General features: G+C 35.5%; 1 protein-coding gene across 1 annotated transcript in view; it reads left to right on the forward strand.

Moving 5' to 3' along the window:
• LOC106874640 (receptor-type tyrosine-protein phosphatase mu) overlaps positions 1–13756 on the forward strand; it is a 49262-nt gene extending 35506 nt beyond the window's left edge. The window contains exons 17-21 of the mRNA XM_014922435.2: positions 669–794; positions 4820–4957; positions 8795–8946; positions 11016–11151; positions 11904–13756. Of these exons, the coding sequence (XP_014777921.2) occupies positions 669–794; positions 4820–4957; positions 8795–8946; positions 11016–11151; positions 11904–11981 (630 nt within the window). The 3' untranslated portion in view covers positions 11982–13756. The remainder of the gene's footprint in view (positions 1–668; positions 795–4819; positions 4958–8794; positions 8947–11015; positions 11152–11903) is intronic.
• The last annotated feature ends 8629 nt before the right edge of the window (positions 13757–22385 follow it).

Raw genomic sequence — 22385 nt, forward strand, 5'->3', positions numbered from 1 at the left:
TATACGGAGCAAATAATTCAGGAGAAAATATTTGCGAAGATATTATTGACTCTATTATTGTATAGTATAACAATTTAAAAATGACTACAGAATAGATATGGGCGATTGCAGGCCCCAAAAAGGCATTAAATAGTTGAAAGATTAACATTAATCAAAGGACATACTAAGTATGTACACCTGCTGGAAATAAGTGTCAAAATTCTTATTTAAATCGCTAAAATACAGTCCAGAAACCAGTCCACGTGAGTCAAAATACTTGAATTATGCTGAAAGATTGTCTCAGCCAGTTTCACTTCGGACGGTTGATCTCTGTAGTTATTATCAGTGTATTATGGCGATTCAAATAAGAGTTTGACTGTTATTTCCAGCAGGTAACTATACATAGTATGTCCTTTGATTAATTATATATATATGCATATATATGCATATATACACACACATACGTGTATGTGTGCGTGGGTGTAAGCTCGTATGTGTTTGTATCACTCTGTATTGTATGTGTGTGCGTATGTTAGTGCTACACTTGAGAATTTAGGAAGATGTTTCTCTCATAAAAAAAGGTACTTTGTCGCAGTAAGACATAATACAACATGAGGCCATAATAGTTCTAACTTTTCTTTGCTTGGTTTCTATGTTTTATAATTATCTTTGTTTTGTTATGTATATAGGGTCCTTCATGTGAAAGTGAATTTCTTGTTACGGAAACACCAAGGGAAGGTAAAGCAGCGTATTTCCTGAAATGCCTGATCAACAAAGGTTATCTCAATATCGTAGCATTCTTAGATCCAAGTGGAGTAAGTCTATAAATGTTTTGTTTTCACATTATTTAAAGTTATCAATGACTATCATTGTTTCTAATTTATTGTCCAAATTCTAATAATTCCAGCAGTAGTTTCTTTCTAGAGACACTGTCCAAATTGAATTCTGATGGCTTGATCGTTAATACTAACTTTATATTAGGTGGAGAATTTCAGGTTGTTAGTTATCAGACTTTGTTAGTAGAGTTGTGTGTCCCCATATTACTCTTCTAAATGTTATGAAAAAAATTGTAATATCAAACATCAGAATAAATAACAGCAGTAGTATGTCGAGAGGGCAGTAAAACTGGACATTATAAATACAAACTGAAATTAAAGCGGTAACAAAGAACAAAGGGCGTGCACGCTGTCCCGGTTTGTTAGCGCTCACTTTTAAGAGACTCCCGTTTTTTGAGATAAATATTTGTTGATAGGCTGTGCCGCTAAAAGCTGAATATTTTATATCACATCACAAGTGCTCCATTAATAGCAGCAACTAGAGTAAATGAAAGACATTAAATTACACCAAACGGAATAAATCATTGTGATTTAATTACAGTTAATTACAGTAAATAAGGAGCGAGATCGTTGCCAGTGCAGCTGGACTGGCTCCTGTGCAGGTGGCACGTAAAATACACCATTTTGAGCGTGGCCGTTGCCAGTACCGCCTGACTGGTCTTCGTGCCGGTGGCACGTAAACGCACCCACTACACTCTCGGAGTGGTTGGCGTTAGGAAGAGCATCCAACTGTAGAAACTCTGCCAAATCAGATTTGGAGCCTGGTATAGCTATCTGGATCGCCAGTCCTCAGTCAAATCGTCCAACCCATGCAAGCATGGAAGGCGGACTTTAAACGATGATGATGATGAAGGAGGTGAACAAGCAGATCGTTAGCATATCGGACAAACTGATTAATGGCATTTGTTCTTGCTTTTATATTCTGTATTCAAACATCACTGAAATTAACTTTGCCTTCGATATTCTCGGAGCCGATAAAATAAAGTACTAGTCAAGTACTGGTGTCTTTCTAATGATTTAACTTTTCGCCTAAAAATGTCTGCCCTTGTGTCAAAATTAGAAACATTTAATTACAACTCAGAGATTTCTACAATGGGCTGTGGATCTTAGATACTTTTGATGTCTTGCATTTTCAATATTTTGGGTAAACAGTCAACAAGAAACCACTCTCCATCAGACGTAACTCATTTTCTGTTGTGTAGACTTGATCAATCGGAAATGAATTGCCTTAGCTCTGGGGCCAAAATCCACCCGGGTCTGGAATCAAAACCATGTCCATATAAAAGAATTAGTAGGCCACACACCTCCATCGTCTTAGAATACTCAGTACTAGGAGTGCACAGAATTATTGGAATCACAGTGAAGTGATTTGGAATAACAGTAGCAATTTTTATCTTCTTTTACCTTGCAATTACTGAAAAAATAAATTAATTGAGAAACGTAAATTACGGCAACAGATACCTTGCTGTACAGTAGATTGTATCACACTTTTGGCTTTAAAGACCTTTTAAAACCAGTCTACTTGCAAGGGCAGTACAACAAATATCTTGTTTTCTTATAATTTAATTATAGAAGAATGAATAGAACCAATGGTCTTTGCAAGTACTCCGAAAAGTGAAAGGACTGGGCGAAGGGTTTTGCGCGTTTAGAATGTGAAACACTGCTTGACACACTACATATTTCACACAATAAATGCAGAAATATAGATGCATTTAAAGGAGAACGAGCGGAGAGGGGTTGAAGGATATTAAATTAAGGAGAACAGAACTTCTTGTAGTACAATAGAAGAGACAAAGAGGTATTATAAGTTATCTGTAAATTACTTGGTAGTAGGATATCGCTGAACGAATCATTGCCGATTGTTTGAACGGCTTTAATTTTGGATGCAATGTAAAATGCTTGTGCTTAGTAGTTTTACTGTTTCCTATAAAATGGTATTCAAGATATGTAGAAGGGAAATAACTGTCCAGCTATGTTTTGATTCTAAAGTGAAATTGTATCATTTGTGATGGGGTTTTAGCTACATTTTTATGTGCATTGAACTTTAGATATCATTAGATTATGCCATGTCTATCGTGTACATTAGCTTCTGTAGTTTATTACTTATAAATAAAGACAGAGGATAACTCGTCCATAACCATGCTGTAAATTTATTGCATAATTGTATAGGTGAAAGTGACCAGGTTGTTATATCAGCACTGAATAATCTTTTCAATGGTATTATTCAAAGAAAATAAAAAGTCTGGAATCAATTATTTAGATGTAGGGTGTAATGTGTCTCTGTCCAGAACATTTAGGAGAAATATGTGGTATAATCTCCACGTAGGTGTGTGTGTATGTGTGTGTGTGTGTGTGTGTGTGTGTGTGTGTGGTGTGTGTGTGTGTGTGTGTTTGTGTGTGTGTGTGTGATGTTGTCATTGCTGTTCATATTGTTGTTCTGTTGGATGTAGTAGCAAGATTTTTGGAATATTACCAGAATTTCGTGTCAACCGGTATTGATAGACTAAGGCTTAGACGAAGATCCATAAACGCAAGTTGCATAGGCGTGTCTATTCAGTATGATACTGATCCAAAAAATGAGAAAGGAATATAAATGAAAGAACAGTAACTTAACTGTTCACATGCAATACACAGTCGGCAGGGGAAACGTGTAATGATATTATTTTAGTGGACGTTCTGAAGCAATAATTGTGAGGTAACAAATAAGGGTACATAGTTCTACTTCTTCTGAGGATAAAGTTTTGGCTGTCAAAAATGAAAATGTTCATAACGAGGAGCGAGGTTATTATAAACAACTTTTCCTCTTAAGTTATTGAAAGTGATAGTGAGACAATCAGTCGCTGTCTGGGTCGCAGAAGATGTGCTTTTAGCAAAATAGGGCAGAGAGAAACTTGGGAAAGAGTGAGTGAGTGAGAGAGAGAGAGAGAGAGAGAGAGAGAGAGAGAGAGAGAGAGAGAGAGAGAGAGAAAGGGGGGATATGAGAAAAAATTCACTACAAACGAAAAAATTAAAAATGCAGTGCAATGCAGAAACTAAGAAAAAAGAAACAAAAAACACATCTAGCAGAAAATTTTTACAAGATTCTAATCATAAAAGTAAAATGAAATTCGAAAATATATTGATGAAATTATAGGAGAGGAAACCACGTAGATAAAGCAGGCAAGAGTGATACACTTCGAAGTAAAAAAAGATAAAATACTCCTTTGTCAAATACCAATATTTTCATTTTGTTGCAATAGTATGAGATTGACATAACTGTATGAAGGTATATCTTGAAGTGAATTAAGTCGATATCACGTTAGAAAGGAAAGCGTCTGACGTTTCGGACAATGTACTTCTTCAGAAAAGAGAAAAGAGTTGTGCCTCCTTTCTGATTGAGACAGTATAAAATGTTCTCTGATTTAATGATTGCAAATATTCAGATCTACCAGAAAAATAGAAAGTTATGGCTAGAGGGAGAATTCCTGTTACAGAGAAAGGTATATACCGTATTTAACTGTCTCAATCAGAAAGGAGGCACCCCTCTTTTCTCTTTTCTGAAGAAGTACATTGCTCGAATCGTCAGGTGCTTTCCTTTCCAACATGATATTGACTTAATTCACTTCAAGTTATACCTGCATACAGTTATGTCAATCCCATACTATTGCTACAATATGAAAATATTGGTATTTATAAATATTTTCTGGTACTATTTATAAACATTTTCTGGTATCTAATTAACCATTAAAAATTACAATTTTTTAAAAAAGTAATACCTGATTTCTTATAATGGTCTGATTGGTGTGGGGTGAGGTGTGAGTATGTTATATGAGAGGAGTTTTTTTGTATACCAAATTAATATTACCGACTTGACTTGTTAAGGAGCTGTTCAGTCAGCTATATAATGTAGAATTTTACCGCATTAAACATTTCCCAACTTTGGTTCTAAATATGTCCGTCAAATGTACATACTTACCATATAACATATTAACTGATATTAATATTATTTCTTTTTCTCCACATAGGATCCACCTAATTACTTGCCAAGGACACTAAATGAATCTGTTAAACTTGGGCAGTATCTCCTAGAACTAGTTAGTGTTGAGGACAAAGGTATATGTATATGCAGTACTTTAAAGGTTAGGTTCCACAACAAGAAAATGGTAAGTTTTTTAGTTTTTTAGAATTTTATAATATGATTCCACTTTTAAAGAGAAAATTATAGCATAATGAAAACAATATCTTACATTCCAATTTGTATTATATTCTATTATAGTTTGTTCAGTCATGATAACAACACAAAAAATGATTTTTGTTGACGTGGAGAAAGCCATGAAAAATCATGCAATGAAACAGGTTAAGTTATGTGGCGGTAGAATATATTGATGTTTGGGAGAAACAACCAAGAGTATTATATTCGGTACCACAGTCTTAGGAAATAATGAATATAACTAGAAGCAAGCCAGAATTGTGAACTTTCATACCCTGGATGTTATTCCAGCATTACGAAATACGAAAAAATAACAACTATTATAATCATACACCAGAGATTTCAGGTAATGACAACCATTTACCTGGAATATGACAGATATTGATGTGAAGGTTCGCCAGAGAAGGATATACATCTTAATCAATTTCATATATATATATCTCAATGAAACAGATGAATTGTATCTCTGAAGGAGAATTTTGTCAAATATATTAATCTAGAAATATAGATAACCGTAATGTGGAGATGAAAATAAACAAAGAGCAAATCCTATAATGATAAATATATGAATACTCTTTTACTTACTTGTGTCAGTCATTTGACTGCGGTCATGCTGGAGCACTGCCTTTAGTCTAGCAAATCGACCCCCAGGACTTATTCTTTGGATGCCTAGTACTTATTTTATCGGTCTCTTTTGCCGAACCGCTAAGTTACGGGGACGTAAACACACCACCATCGGTTGTCAAGCGATGATGGGGAGACAAACACAGACACACAAACATATACACACACATACATATATATATATACATATATACCACGGGCTTCTTTCAGTTTCCGTCTACCAAGTCCAATCACAGGGCTTTGGTCGGCCCGAGGCTATAGTAGAAGACACTTGCCCAAGGTGCCACACAGTGGGAATGAACACGTGATTGTTAAGCAAGCTACTTGCCACGCCTACGCCTAAAAGATGCAGAAAAATAACTAACCAACAGTTAAAACTTATAGATATACACAACTCTGAAAAAATGGCAACAGTCTGCACTATGAATTAGTGGCAGCATTTTTCTTTCCATTTTCTTCTGTTCTTTGATATTTTGTAAGTTACATGGAAGCCTCACTAATACTACTGGCAAGAAAGTAGCACACATTACTTTCTATAAAGTGGTTGGCGTTAAGAATGTCATCTAGCCGCAGAAACCATGCCAAAAATAGCTTCAGAACTCGACGCATTCCTGCAGCTCACCACGATCCTGCCAAAAAGATCAACTCTTATCAACATGCAAAGTAGATTTTGAATAACGATGTTTAAATCATCCATATATATAACAGATGATTTAATTTTCCTCCCCTTTAAAGGTGTATCCCGATGCCACTTTCCATAGCATCTATGTGAAGGGTATCATACAAATCACAAACAGCAATGATGGTAGGCCATCTCCTTGAAATATGCCTCTCTTGATGTTACTCGTCACCAAAAAGTTTCCACATGAAATTAACTCTTTATTCCAGTTTTTCATTGACCTCCTAATATAATTTGATATGTTATCAGACAGCTGTACCAGTTCAAAACTTTCTAAAATCCAGGAATGGGGGACCATGTCAAACACTTTCGTATACTCAATCCATGCCATGCCCAGATTAGTAAGTCTTTTCTTGCAGTCGCTCAGTACCATTCTATTTATCAGAAGTTGGTTCTTTGTCTCTCAGCTTTTCCTTCTGCACCCTTTCTGCTCCACTGGCAGTTTGTCATTCACTTCCATGAAGTTACGCACATAATTAGACATTATTCCTGTCATCTGCGTCCGCACCAGGGGCAAACAGGTGACAGACCGGTAATTATCCACTGCATTGCCTTTGCTGGGACCCTTTTGGCAAAAAATTGTTTTACCTCTGGTCAACCACTTTGGGATTTGTACACCGTTGTTGATCATTTTATCCATTTACGTAGCTACTCTTCTGTGTAGTGCTGGGAAATTTTCCAGCCAATATCCTTGCTCTCCATCTAGTCCTGGGCACTTCCAGTTTGGGATCCTTGTTGTCTGTCCGGTTACCATTTCAGTCGTTATTCTAATAGTGCTGTTTCACTTCATATTTTTCCGACCTTAATTCCTTCAACCATTTAGCAACTTTGTTATGCCTTCTTTCATTATCCCAGATGTTACTCTAAGACCTTTTACTTTCTTCAGCGTCTGGTTTCTCACTGCTGTAAACCTTTCCATTCAGTTGTTGATAAATCCCTTTTCTGTCCCGTTGGAACGATCTGTTTATTTTATATTGTTCAATTATTTCGTCATATCTGTTGAGCTTTGTTGCTTTAGCCTGCAATCTTAATTCCAGCTCTTCAAGCACTTCATTTAGTCCCTTTTTCTTTATCCTATATCTATGCTTTAGTTTCTCATATTTCTTTTCCCTCTTGATTTCACTTTTGTTTTTTCTTTCGTTACAAGATGTTGATATGTTTTCGTAGTTCGTTCATTGATTATTTTATTCTTCTTTTCCACCAACGTTCTTTTCCTTCTTTCCCACATTTACGGTTCGGTTCGAGGCCTACTGCATTTCCTATATAGATGATGCCGGCTTTAATCAATCTATTCGTTCCGGTTATAATTACTTGTCTTGATTTCTTTCAGTATTTTATTCACCTTAAGGTTTCACTGTCTGAGCAAATTTCTATCTACATTCCCGAATCCATTTATTTCCATATCCAGGTTTTTCTCAATGATACTAGTAATGTCTTCAATCATTCTCTTGTCTTCATTATTTAGTTTTTCTCTACATTCAGGGCTTGAGACATTATACTTCTCTCGGTTACTCTCATTAAGTGCAGCATCGTCAGCATTCTTTGTATCTATTTCTGCATCGCTCCCCATGTTTTTGGTCATCACCCACCTCCTAATCTCATCAAGCTCTAGTACTGTCAGCCATCCTTTCATTTCATTGCTTTTGCATGGTCACAAAGTCTCTGTTCCGTAATGTTTGACCCCTGCTTCTCCATCCATAATTTATGCATCCTTTTTCTATATCCTCTGATGGGGCTCCCTTCATTATCAGTGGGTCTATTAAACAAATAACATTCCATGACGTCTATATTCATCGTCTTAGACCATTTTGTTCCAGCAAACGTATAATGACGACCGAGCCTGTGTTGCCCACTCACACGGCACCTGCCGGGCGAAATTCCGTCACTTGTAGTTCTGTCCTCATTTACACTGTTGTTTAGGTTACTTCTATTACCCATTACTCTCATGCAGAGGAAAGTTTTGATAAGGTGCCGCAACCACCAGTATTTTTTATCGAGACTCCATCTCTAGAAGGGCTTGTATAAAAAGACTAAAAGAGGCCCTGCTCCCCTTAGAAGTTTCAGTGGGCTATCCTGCGCTGGACACTAAACCCAGTATTCAGTGCTCCACAGCTGATATTATTATTATTATTATTATTATTATTATTATTATTTTCATCATCATCATTATTATTATTAATGATAAAGATAATAATCTAGTAAACTTATGTTATTGAACTGCTATGTTGCATTCAATAAACTGATTGGTAATCACAACTTACAACTGCCTATAACTCTATTATCATTGGCCTTTCATTCCTCTCATTCTCTAACAAATGCGGTTTAATCTATTCGGTTTTAATCAAACTCTAACAAATGCGGTTTAATCTATTCGGTTTTAATCAAACTCTAACAAATGCGACTTAATCAATCCAGAAAATATAACCTAAACATTTTCTTTTGGCTTTGATTCACATTATGTTCATTATTTCTGTTTTCATATTACAGTCGAGGATGGAAGAATATGAGATCAATCACTTCCTGGTTACCATATGGGTGGATGAAAATTATCCATCATGTGGCGATGTTTTAAATCTAAGTAATATGCTAAGAACCCGTCAAAACGAGCAGTTCAATAAAAAAATTGCCATACACTCAAGGTAAGTGAGAATATTAATTGATTGCAAAGGCAGTTATACGACCCCATAAAAGAACATAGAAAGATTACATTTAATGTGGCAGATGTAGGTATGATATATATACAAGATACACATGCAAGGAAACCGATATACCAATTGCAGAATGTAGCTGATATATGAATTATACGCGGTGTCACATAGAAAAATGATGGATATGCCTAAGTATACGAACCTCGTCTACTTCATTATTTATCAGTTTGTCCATATGGCTCACTATAAGACTCTCTAGCCGTGTCTGTGAGTGTTTACTTGCCTATTTATGCTTGTTTCTTGCTGTTTCAAATCTTTGCCAGACCAATTGTCACTAACTTTATCCATTGAGCTTCTCTTTTCTATCCATTTTAAGGAATATTACAATTAAGCGAAATTCTTTGCAAGTATAATTAAATATATTGGAAGTTATGTATTGTGTGTCATTTGGATGGCGTCCCTAGGTACTTTGCCTCAGTCATTATACTGAATTGTCACCCCAATAGGTGTACATTTTTTTAAAGATATAGTTATTCAATACTCTTAGTTCTGAAAATATCTTTGTTTCTCTAAGCAGGTCTAACTATATTGAAACATGTCCAGAGTTACTATTATGAAGTCCATAGATCAGATTCAAATATGATATTAGGAAGGAGAACCCAGGTTCGAAATTTCCCCAAGACACCTGATGAAGGCTGGAGGGGTGTATCAGCCGAAACGTTGTGTTAACAACAAACAAGTTGAGGACAAATATCCGTCAAATGTAAATAATGTAAATAATGTATATCAGTCCCTCACTTAATATTTTCATCTTCTTATTACACATGGAATTTCAGTTAATTAAATTTTGAAGTAGTCAATACTTTGCCTTGAACAGATTCAGTTAACGTTAGGCATAAAGCCTATCCTTTCTTCAGTTCATAACCACAATCATTTTAATTGATTTCCTTTGCGCTCTACATTAAATGTTTTGCACTCAGTTATGTATCTACCTGTCAATTTGTCCGCCTGACTGACATTATATATTAATCTATTAAGCAATAAATATAGCAATAATAATAATAATAATAATAATAATAATAATAATAATAATAATAATAATAAGCCTTTCTACTAAAGGCACAAGGCATGAAAAATTTGGGAGTGTGAACTAGACGATTACATCGACCCCAGTTTCACTAGCACTTAATTTATAGGCCCAGAAGGGATGAAAGACAAAGTTGACCATGGCAGAATATGAACCCAGAGGGGGCAAATGGACGCAATGCCGTTAAGCATTTAACCCAGCACGCTAAGGATTCTGTTAGCCCGCTGCTTACTGCAACAACAACAACTACTACTACTACTACTACTACTACTACTAAGAAGAAGAAGAAGAAGAAGAAGAAGAAGAAGAAGAAGAAGAAGAAGAAGAAGAATGGCTTCAAATTTTGCCACAAGAGCAGCCATTTTAGGGGAGGGGATAAGTGGATTACATCGACCCCAGTGTTTCACAGACACTTAATTTATCGTCTCTGAAAGGATGAAAGGCAAAGTCAACCTCGGCAGAATTTGAACTCAGAACGTAAAGACAGACGAAATGCCGCTAAGCATTTTGCTCGGCATGTTAACGTTTCTACCAGCTCGTTGCCTTAAAACTTATAACAATCCTTTCTACTATAGGCACAAAGTCTGGAATTTTGGAGGAGGGGGTCTAGTCGATTAAGTCGACCCCCAGTACTCAACTGGTACTTAATTTATCGACCCCGGAAGGATGAAAAGCAAAGTTGACCTCGGCGGAATTTGAACTCAGAACGCGGCGGCAGACAAAATGTCGCTAGCATTTCGTCCGGCGTGCTAACGATTCTGCCAGCTCTCCGCCTTAAAACTAATAATAATGTCTCATTTTTTGTTGGAGTAAATATTGAAAAATTTTTTACGGAACTTCTACACACAATGTCAAAAAATGCTATGTCCATGTCACTGAAATAATTGAATGTTGCTAAGAAATTTTGTTAGAAATCATATTTTTTGTAAGATCTATATTTATTCACATATTTCTCCTCCTTTTTCATGTAAAGAGATAATTTTTATAAAAGTGGTTTGTTGTGCGTCATTCACATTTTAAAAGATGCAATAACCAGTCAATCAGTAATCAACATAGTTCGATTAGTTCGACTGATCAAGAAAATTGAACCAAATATAATACCTGACTGTGTAAGTATAGCAACATTTTTTCTCACTTACTTTTATGTGCTTCAACCAAGCCTTGACTAAATATCAGGGATAAATATTTGTCGTTCAAATTTTTAGTTATTTTAACACTTTTCTGAAAACTGTTTCGAAGATCATTGATATGCTAATGAATATTTGGATAAGTATCAGATGATTTCTTTCATTAACCTACACTGGAAACTTACAGAGTACTGAACTGCACATGTGTGGATGAATCTGATTAGCAGACTTCAGTATTGAAAGGAGTGAAACATTTTTGTCGTTACGCTAGAAATTTTTATATCTCGAGTAACGCTATTATCTTGACATATTGCATATCTAAACTTCTGGATATATTGCATTAGAGTTAATGGTAGGTAAATGTTTCTCTCAATTTAGATAAACATATTCAGCAGTGTACCAATGAAATTTACTCTTATTAAATAATATTTAGTCGGGAACATACAGTAACCAGTAGGTGACCATTGAGTTAAGAAATTTAAGTAAAACTATATGGAATCTATATATTATCGCTATTTTAATCTTGATATTAGTTAAAATGAATAAAACATTGCAAAGGATATGGTAAAGAAAACAATTAGGTGTTAAGTAATTTCAGTTAATTTCATTCATGTATTTAATAATTTAATAGCCATTTCATTCATGTATTTAATAATTTAATAGCCATTTCATTCATGTATTTAATAATTTAATAGCCATTTCTTTCATGTATTTAATAATTCTTTCTTTGGCAGGAGTCCTACGCTTACATTTGGGAAGTTGCTGAATACTTGCAAAAAGAATCCCTTTTATACACAAATTTCATGCAGTGATACATGGGTGGGTGGTGTGAATATTTTTATAGACCCCACATTATAGATGTTACGAGTTAAGCGGTGATGTATGCAAACAATTTATTTCCTTGTTGGATAAAGAAAACCAACGATTAGCGGCAATTGCTTGTATCTCTCAAAGGAAATGGAGACATTTTCAAGAAACTAGTACTTAATTTGTCGACCCTGAGAGGCAAAGTCGACCTCGGCGGAATTTGAACTCAGAGCGTAGCGGCAGACGAAATGCCGTTTAGCATTTCGTCCGGCGTGCTAACGATTCTGCCAGCTCGCTGCCTTGAAATTAATGATAATGTTAAAAGGAAACATCATCTCACTTTTTGTAGAAGTAAATATTGAAAATTAATCTTTGTTTGCACATACAGGCCAACTATGTGACATAGTTCTGTAATAATACATTATGCTAGTTACAGTGACCAAAATTTATCCGGTACACCTTTTCTTCATGAAAAAAAAATGCACTAAATTTATGGTTTTTGATAAGCCAAAAGATATCTATTCTTGCCTACAGATAACTGGGGTTTTTTCTCTTCTATAGAGAAGTCAATTAACTTTGAAATATTAAAATTAATTTCTTCAAATGATTTCCTTTTTTTCATTGAGACTTTGCAACAATTGCTGCTAAATTCTTTTTTTCTCTTGTCTCCAACTGGGAAGAAAAATTTCATTGAATAATTAATTTTTTCCTTTTTCTTGTACATGTGTACGACATTCAGTAAATCGCCGCTTAACTTCGGGTCATTTACCCTTTTGAGTTATTTCCCTTAACTCATTAAAAAAAAAAAATTATATCTCACAGCATATATATTTTTACTTATCATCTGATTTATTACAATCAGTCTCTTCCCTCTCTTCTTCTCACCATTTAAAAAAAATATTTTCTTCTTTATATTGCCCAATACGTTTCTCTATTTTTCTTTATTCTTATTGTTTTTACTTAATATATTTAATCAACATATTCGAGATTTTAAGTTTTATTAATACCATATATCGCATGACATAGAAATTCAGCCGGTAACCTTCAGTTATTGCGAAACGGCGACAAGAAACTAATTCGTTTACCACTGCTATCTTTTTAATTGTCATACCACCACTGTCATCTCAATTCATTTACCATATCTCTTGTCTCTATTCATATACGGTTGGTAGCTTCTTTCATATACTGTTGCTACCATTTCACTGAACGGTGTCCTTCAGTTCAAAGACCACTGGTGTCTTCCTAATTCATATACCATGGTGCCATGACTATTGAAACAGTACGGCTGTCGTATCAATACGTATAAAATTGTTGTATTCTCCATCCATATACCCTTGATATCTATCGCATTTATATACAGTTTGTATTCTCTCCAATCAGATTCATATCCAAGGCGTTCTTCAAAAGTCATATGCTGGTATTTTTCTCTCAGATCATACACGTCAATTGTTGCTCTGTCTTTATCGTTAATGTCCTCTCCATTCATTTACAACCATTGCTTTCTCGATTCATAGACCTGCAGTTGGTGTCAATACCGTTGTTTATATCATGAAAATAATAGTCAATAATATCTTAATTCAGTCACCTACATTTTGCTTGGTACTCACAAGAAATCTTCCGTAATATCAGTATTAATGATTGCATTTGTGACCAACGTTGCCTATATATGTAAAAAAAGCAATATAATTGTGTAATCTCTTTTGTAATCTGTATCAATAAAGATATAAATATAAACTCTGGCCTCACGTGAAAAATAATAAATTTATCTATATCTATAAAAGTCGATGTTTGTCTTTTGTCTTGAAATATCATTATGCACCAGAATAACGCAAATGGTAAAACAGAGATTATTCATGAAAACAAATGATGAAAAACTGATAATAGTAATGGAATGGTAAGCTCTCCCGTTCTCTCACCATCTCACACCATTATTCTCAGCAAACCCCGCCACATGTACATTTGTTCCATTCATCTACCTTACAGCATTGTATAAGCAGTATATATTGCAATAATATTGTAATAAATATTTTTTCGTTTAGGAAAACAGTTTTACATAGCAAACATATACGCATAGAAGGATGGTGCAGTAGAAATGTGCTTTACGAACTAAATGGGTTACGTAGCTTTAGGTTGAAGTTCAAATTTCTCCAGATTTTATCAACAACACTAGGCGAATGATAAAAAGTGTATATGTAATAATCTTGAAACTAAAATGACTTAGCTATTGTAAGTGGAGTAGTGTTTTCCAGGAAATAATCGACAAAAAAGGGAGGAGAGTGAATGAGACGTTATAATGAAGAGGTTAGTGTGTGTGTGTGTGTGTGTGTGTGTGTGTGTGTGTGTGTGTGTGTGTGCGCGCGTGCGTGTGTGTGCGTGCGAAGTGATGCACAGTGATTGCTTCTTGCCAGTAGTATGATGGATGTATCGACATAGTATGATGGATCTAATTCGAGTGTAGGTTTAAATCCTCTCTGTTAGTATAAGAGCTAAGGAGAAGATCTGTCATTTTCGCGTCGCCGTGGCTCTAAGCGTTAATGCCGTTAATTCCAGAAGCATTAATGTTATCCGATCTACTGCTAGGGTTGGTAGTATTTTCCCGGTTTACCGTGTTACTATGAACTTGGTTGATGTGGAGACCAGACAAGTGGTTCAAAGGACCTGAAGGTAGACGGCCGAATTTGCTCCTATTAGAATCGACAATAATAGATCCCAAATTTAGGATTGTGAATATGACATTTTCATAGTGGGTTTCTTAAATATCGAGTAAGACTTATTTTAGGGTCGGAATTTGGAGTCTATGTTGTTTGACTTGAGAAGAAAACGGGAATGCAAAATATAAAATCTCACGCTTTCTACTGCTGGGGACCTTAGGACCGTGCTTGGGGTAGAGCTGGCCGAGTGATTATTAGCGAGGGAAGCTTGCTGAAGGGCACTAGCGTGTAGAGAGGCAGGGGTAAGTCTGGGAAGGAGACTTAAAGTGTGTAGAATAAAATAAAAGTTCTAATTTGGTTTTCAGTCTAGTATTAGGGATATATGAGAACCTCCCAAGGAAGACGCTATTGCGTAGAGTCTTGTTATAGTGCAGGGTGTGATCATGTAAGAAATCCTCATTGACGGATAGCCTAGAAATCCTAAAAGAAATATTTTATGTTATACATGAGTAGATGGAACGTTGATGTATTCTAAAGCGTCATTAATCTTCTGGTAAGGCTAGTAGAGACTAGAATTCAAGTGAAGCGTCAGATCCCAGAAATTGGTTACTTCATTCTTTTTTTTTTTTTTCGAATAAGTTACTGAGATTATGGTTTTTAAAGAGTTTATCGAGGGCTTTACGTATAAACTCAGTGGACGACCTCGACGTCCCTATGGTTGGGAAAAATGTTCATTTGTTTACGAGAGAAGAAATAGATATACCAGGGTTGTAACTCGAGCAGAGTCCGAAGAGTCTATGATGATATTGAAGAGATATATGGTGGTATTATGTGACCCGTATTCATTAAAAAAAAAATAAACGTGGAATGGCTGTGTGGTAAGTAGCTTGCTTACGAACCACATGGTTCCGGGTTCAGTCCCACTGCATGGCCCCTTGGGCAAGTGTCTTCTACTATAGCCTCGGGCCGACCAAAGCCTTGTGAGTGGATTTGGTAGACGGAAACTGAAAGAAGCTAGTCGTATATATGTATGTGTGTATATATGTTTGTGTCTGTGTCTGTCCCCCGCAACATCGCTTGACAACTGATGCTAGTATGTTTACGTCCCCGTAACTTAGTGGTTCGGCAAAAGAGACCGATAGAATAAGTACTAGGTTTACAAAGAATAAGTCTTGGGGCCGATTTTCTCGACTAAAGGCGGTGCTCCAGCATGGCTACAGTCAAACGACTCAAAAATAAAAGAGTGTTTTCAGGTGCTAAGATAATGTCAATGTCCAGCTAAGAAAGGCAAGCAAGTTTTCCCACAAACATTAGGGCCTTATTTAGAAGGATAACGGATATGGAAGCGTAAAAGCTCGAAATATCAAACTGAGGAAAGTGAGTATTAAATCTGTAAGGAAGAGAGTGGTACTAAATAATGATATCACGAGTAATTTTCCAAAGAGAAAATTAACTCTGTTACACAAAGGGTCTATTATGCATTTACTAATGCCACACAGATCGGATTTTTGGGGGGGCAAACGAGTCAAATGGTAATCCTTATTTTTGGATTAGTATGAAATATTAGATTTGTTCTCATGAAAAAAGGCCAGCCACCTCATTCGCGCGATGAAATCGTTGGTTTTCTGTAACAGCAATACCATTATTTAGCTATAAATTACAAATTTGCACGAAGCGTAAGGATGCAGAAAAGCATCAACCTGCTAGAAGGTACCAAGATAACAAACAAATAACAGTAGGCGAGGAAACGGAAAGAATTAATACATTCAAAAACACTACTATGAAAGATTACAGAGTTTAGGACATCCACATACCCGGGTTTCGGCTTGTAAGAGGTAAATTTGGTTGGCACTGGAAGGGTGCCACCACAATCCCTTACATAAATGTTAGAGGAAAATATCGGAACAAGAAAACATCCGAACATAAAAACAATCCTTTATTTTGTATGTACAAATATTTACACCTTGGGACTATCAGTAGCCAGGTCTGGTGTGGAAGCAGCAAAGTCGGAGTTAATCATATTTTGTGAAGGCATTCTTCACAGAACTCCAGCTACACAGAGCTGGTCAAATACCGAGCGTCCAGGACTGGAGCGGAGGCGAACAGAGAACTGCTAAGGACACGTCTGCATAGTGCAGCGGCTGCGTCTCGAGTCTGGTGATACCAAAAAACCTTTTCTCTGCTAGTTTTCTGCGCATGCGCATCAGGGACTTTTCGTCAAGCCTTCCAGAAGGTTCCAACCCTGAGCATGTGTGCTGGAGACCCTCAAAATGACGTCACTACAGGCTTGTGGAAATGTAAGCCTCTTCAGTATGGACGACCTTGTAAAAATTCGACTGTCACTCTATATTCCGTTAGTGTACTGGTTCTGTTTTGCGCCATAACCACAACTTTTTGCCTGCGAACCACCTATGTTAATACCATCAATGTTAACTTTTAACCAAAGATGATATTCTTTTCTACTCGAGGCACAAGGCCTGGTTTTCTTTTTGGTGTGGGGAGGGGCCAGTCGATTAGATCGACCTCAGTACGCAACTGGTACTTAATTTATCGACTCCGAAAGGGTGAAACGCAAAGTCGACCTCGGCGCAATTTGAACTCAGAACATAAAGACAGACGAAATACCGCTAAGCATTTCAACGTTTCTTATTTCTTTATGACCCACAAGGGATAAGCACAGAGGGGACAAACAAGGATAGACAGAGGGATTAAGTCGATTACATCGACACCAGTGCGTAACTGGTACTTAATTTATCTATTTCTTTTATGATGTTCTACTTGACATATATTTTTTTTTCTGTATTTCATTTATTATAGAAACGATGCTCCATATTAATGAGACAAATTAATAGAGTGAATAAAAGAAGTTTCCCTTTCTTAGAATTCTATTTCTTCGGCAACGTTCATTATAAATTGAAAGACATTAAAGTCGATGTAACTTTGTTCACTCTCGATTCAAATTATGATAGTAATGTTTCTACTTACCATGTCTGTAGTAAGAAAGGCAGAAAAGATTCTGTCAGTCTTTCTATTTTCAGTAGAATTACCATTAGAAAGAAAACGTTATAATATTAAATATTAGTGTACTGTGTAATTTTCCAAGGAATCACTGAATTAATTTTCAATATTAGCTGTGCAGTACATATGTTGATCCGTTATGTCTTGTCGGACTTTGTAGCAGACGATATTAAGATTGAGGAATGCGCATGCGTCAGACTACTCTTTATGACGTAGCGTTGTCATTGGCAACTGTTCGCTTACTTTAAGCTAGTTTTATACAGTCTTTACATAAATGGAGACATTAATAACTGATGAGTACTTCAACTTTAATACAAAAAATATGTTATTCTAGAGTATATGGTACTGGGTAAGACAGAGTAATCCAGGGGCGGCTACTCGTCTAGGTTTTTCACGACAGGAACTTATGAATTGTTGAGAATGTCTTATTACGAGGGCCATATACGTTGCATAAACGAGATTACCTTTAACGATTTTGACAATTTTTTCATTTGAAAGTGATTAGTAATTGTGTTCTTGGTTCTTAAATGATTAGCTTCTCTGTGTGTGTGCGTGCGTGCGCAAAACCTGCCTGTTCAATGCATTTTAATTGTGATATGTTTGTAGATTGATAGCTGAATACACAAAATTTTCCAGCATTGATTTGCATGTCGACTAATTTCAATCTATTTTTATACGTTTAATTTTTACTGAAATGAGGGTTTTTTAAAAATTACTTTTGATACTTTTATATCATCAACGTACCTGGAGACAATGACTGACTGTGTGAATGTGAATATGTTTAAAAGAGCCTCTACAAATATTAATAGTCCCAAACGGATCCGTGAGGGACACCTCATAGAAATTATGTCTCCTCTGAACAAGTGTTGTGAACTGCAAATTTTGTCAGACGATTGATCTTTTAGTTTTCCATTTATACTATGATAATACTAGGTTGTGGTATATCATTCTCTGATCAGCTTCTTCGAAGGCCTTAGAGAAGTCTAGATATATTACTTGCATGTATAATTGATGGAGTTGCTGTTTCAATATCCTGTAAAGCAGCCCCTACTTGACCCGAGGTCATGATGGGTGTTAAGTAGCAAATCAATCTTTTCAATAAACGTAAACAACTTCCCTTATGTACGTATATATGTATGTATGAATATATATATGAATATTTATGTGTGCGTGAGTGTTTGCGTGTTTGTGTGTGTGTGTGTGTGTGTGTGCGCGCGCGCGTGTGCAGATATGTACATAGATGAATTCATACATAAACACACAGGTATTCACATACAATCAGTAATGTTATGATGTCATAAAAACACAGTTTGTTATGGAAATATATCATCTGCGGACGGACTTCGATAATAGCCTATTTCTTTTATGATGGTTTACTTAACACATATTGTATCACATTCTCATAGAAAGATTTCTGTATTTAAATTATTATAGATGAGATGTTCCATATTAATGAGACCAGTTCATAAAGTGAATAAAGGTGATTTCTCTTATTCAGATTTCTTTTTCTTCAACAACATTCATAAAAAATTGAAGGACATTAAAAATCGATATAACTTGGAATACTCTATTTTCAAACTTATAATAGTAACGTTTCTACTTACGTGTCTGTCGATTGAACTAGGAAACACTTTTTGTCAATCTTCTTATTTTCAATAGAATAATAAAAAAAAAGAAAGACTCTGTGATATTAAATGCTGATAAACTGTAATTTTCCAAGGAATTTCTTTATCAATTTTCAATGCCAGCGGTGGAGCAAATATGTTGAACTGTTTTGTCTTGTCGGAGTTTCTAGCAGACGATATCAAGATTGAGGAATACGCATGCGTCAAACAATTTTTTTTCTGACGTAATGTTGCCATTGCCAACGGTTCGCTTACTTTTAGCTAGGTTTATGCAGACATTTACATCAATGGAGACATTAATAAGTGAGAAGTATTTCACTTAATATAAAAACACGTTATGAAGTATAATCGTACTGGGTAAGACAACGACTAACCCAGGGGCGGCTACTCGTCCAGGTTTTCCACAACAGAAATTTATCAGTTGTCGCCAATTATGTAGAATATTTTCTTATGGCCAGGGCGATATTCGTTGCAGAAATGAGGTTTTATTTATTGATTTTGATATATTTTAGATTTGGAAGTGATCCTTCGTGTTGTTGTTGGTTGTTAGACTATTAGTAAATGTATATGAGTGTGTATATATTATAGATGTTCAATTTATAAATGTTTTATCTCATTACCAAAAATAAATCCTTACATATATATATATATGTGTGTGTGTGTGCACGCGCACGCGCGTGTCTGTGTGTTTGTGTGTGTGTGTCTGTATGTGTTTGTATGTATATATATATGTGTGTGTGTGTGTGTGTGCGTGCGTGTGTGTGTGTGAATAAATTTAAATATTAAGGGTGAAAAATTGAAAATTTATTTGATTAATATCAATCTAAAACCAGTGCACTAGCAAATTGAGAAATCTGAAGATTCAGAAAAATTATATTACATACATATGTATGTTATATATAGAGAGAGATTGAAAGTGAATATGGTACTTAAGTTTAGGCACCAGAATTTAGTATGGCATTATCCAGACAATTCCAAAAAATAAGGTGATCAAAAATCAAAATAAGCAACAAGGATATTCAAGGTTAATGCAGTACAATCGTTTCATGCGACTCCATTCATTTAAGCAATGCGAGCATTACATTAAATGTAAAATGTAGAGCAATCTTCAGCTGCACAAATATAGAGAAAATTTACTGAAATTTCATTTCAGTTGAAGGACATATTACTGTTGTAACTACATTTAAACAATCCAAGTGGGAAGGAAGAATACAAAAAAACATTGTGACTTAGCCAAAGCAAACAGGTTAGTAATTAATTCTAAGCAGAATTTTAACTGTCACTGATTTTATTTGTTTTTTTGTCTAGTGATTTAAAGCTTAAGAGGGCACCAGCTTTTTCCTTATAAGGAAAGGGAAGAGGTAAACAATATACATGGATATGGTTATAAAAAATTCCTTTGGTCTTAGTGAGTTTTTTTTTCCTACAATCAGACCAGTTTATAATGTAGCAGGGGCGGTTTTAACCTAAGGCACCAAGGTCAACAGGACTTTTCATTCATCAGAATAATGTATCGGTATTGTTTTACATATACTAAGTATGGAAACTTTGAAATACCAATATTAGCTTAATTATTATGTTAAGAATAGTGATGTAATTAGTCAATACATTTAGTATGCAAAAACCATGAAGTAGTATTAATTTAAAAGCTTTGGTAAAGTACATTTAGAGCTATTTATATGAGTATAAAGAACCAAAGATAAAGAACCATAGATGAGATGTGAAGTTAAAAAACTATTTAAGATTATTTTAAAATTAAAATTGAAGTATAATCGTACTGGGTAAGACAACGACTAACACAGGGGCGGCTACTCGTCCAGGTTTTCCACAACAGAAATTTATCAGTTGTCACCGATTATGTAGAATATTTTTTTATGGCCAGGGCGATATTCGTTGCAGAAACGACGTTTCATTTACCGATTTTGGTATATTTTACATTTCGAAGTGATCCTAAATTGTGTTCTTGGTTGTTAGATGATTAGCAAATGTATATATGTGTGTATATATATATATATATATATATATATTCTTGCATGTAAAATAAATAAATAAATATATATATATATATATAAACATACATACATACATAGTACATATATTATGCACACACACACACACACACACACACACACTTACCTGAAGATAGTTTACCTCTTCCTGAGAGTAAACAGCATTGTCATAACCTAATACGTACTGAATGAATCGCATCGAAAAATCTTTCAGTAATTTTCAGCAATGTGAATTTATAATTATATCGGCTGCACATTTTCTCCCGCCGTATACGTATTTGCATACTTCAGTATTTATGTGTTTCATAGGCAAACATTCGGAGGTGGCGTTTTAGAATTGTTTCATCGTAATTCGTATAAATTGCGATATCATAACCATGAAGGTCTCCATGAAGAGACGTTCGAAAATGTACGAGTCGTCGGGTTATGTTATTTTACACTTATCGTAATACCCACCGCACGTTTTATATTCATATTTATATCGACAGCAATGAAATATTTGTATTGTGAAAAAATGAGACACCGTGAGGTTAAATATAAAGGATTAGAAAGTGATTGAAATACATCAGAATACTGTTAATCTTTATATATTATACTCTGTGCGTGCGTGTGTGTGCGTGCGTGCGTGTGTGTGTGTGTGTGTGTGTGTGTGTGTATGTGTGTGTGTATGTATGTGTGTGCCCTCGCGCACGCGAATTTCTACGTGTGCCCGCAGTATGTTTCTATATGTTTGCATGTTTTCTATGAACGGATGGCTAAGAGGTCCTCATAGCAAACAGGAGATCCCCGCTTTTTTATATAACATTGAAACGTCCGATAATGAGTGAAATTAAGCAGAGCGAAACTGTACGGAAGCCCCTTGGTTGGATTCAATGTGTCAGCGAAATAATACAGAGTTTAATCAAACTGTATCTTGCTGCGTGTATTACAAGTCTCCCGGATTTTGGGTTGGTCTCTGAAATTCAGTTGGACGAAAAATTGGTTCCACAGCATCCAAAGACTACACACACACACACACACACTGAATAAGTTCCAGTCAACAAGAAAGAGTCCAGGGGAAAATTTTCAAACTTATTCAATTATTTATTCACACACTACAGATGTCC

The sequence above is a fragment of the Octopus bimaculoides genome, chromosome 14 (genome assembly GCF_001194135.2).
Source record: "Octopus bimaculoides isolate UCB-OBI-ISO-001 chromosome 14, ASM119413v2, whole genome shotgun sequence".
Classification (NCBI taxonomy): Eukaryota; Metazoa; Mollusca; class Cephalopoda; order Octopoda; family Octopodidae; genus Octopus; species Octopus bimaculoides.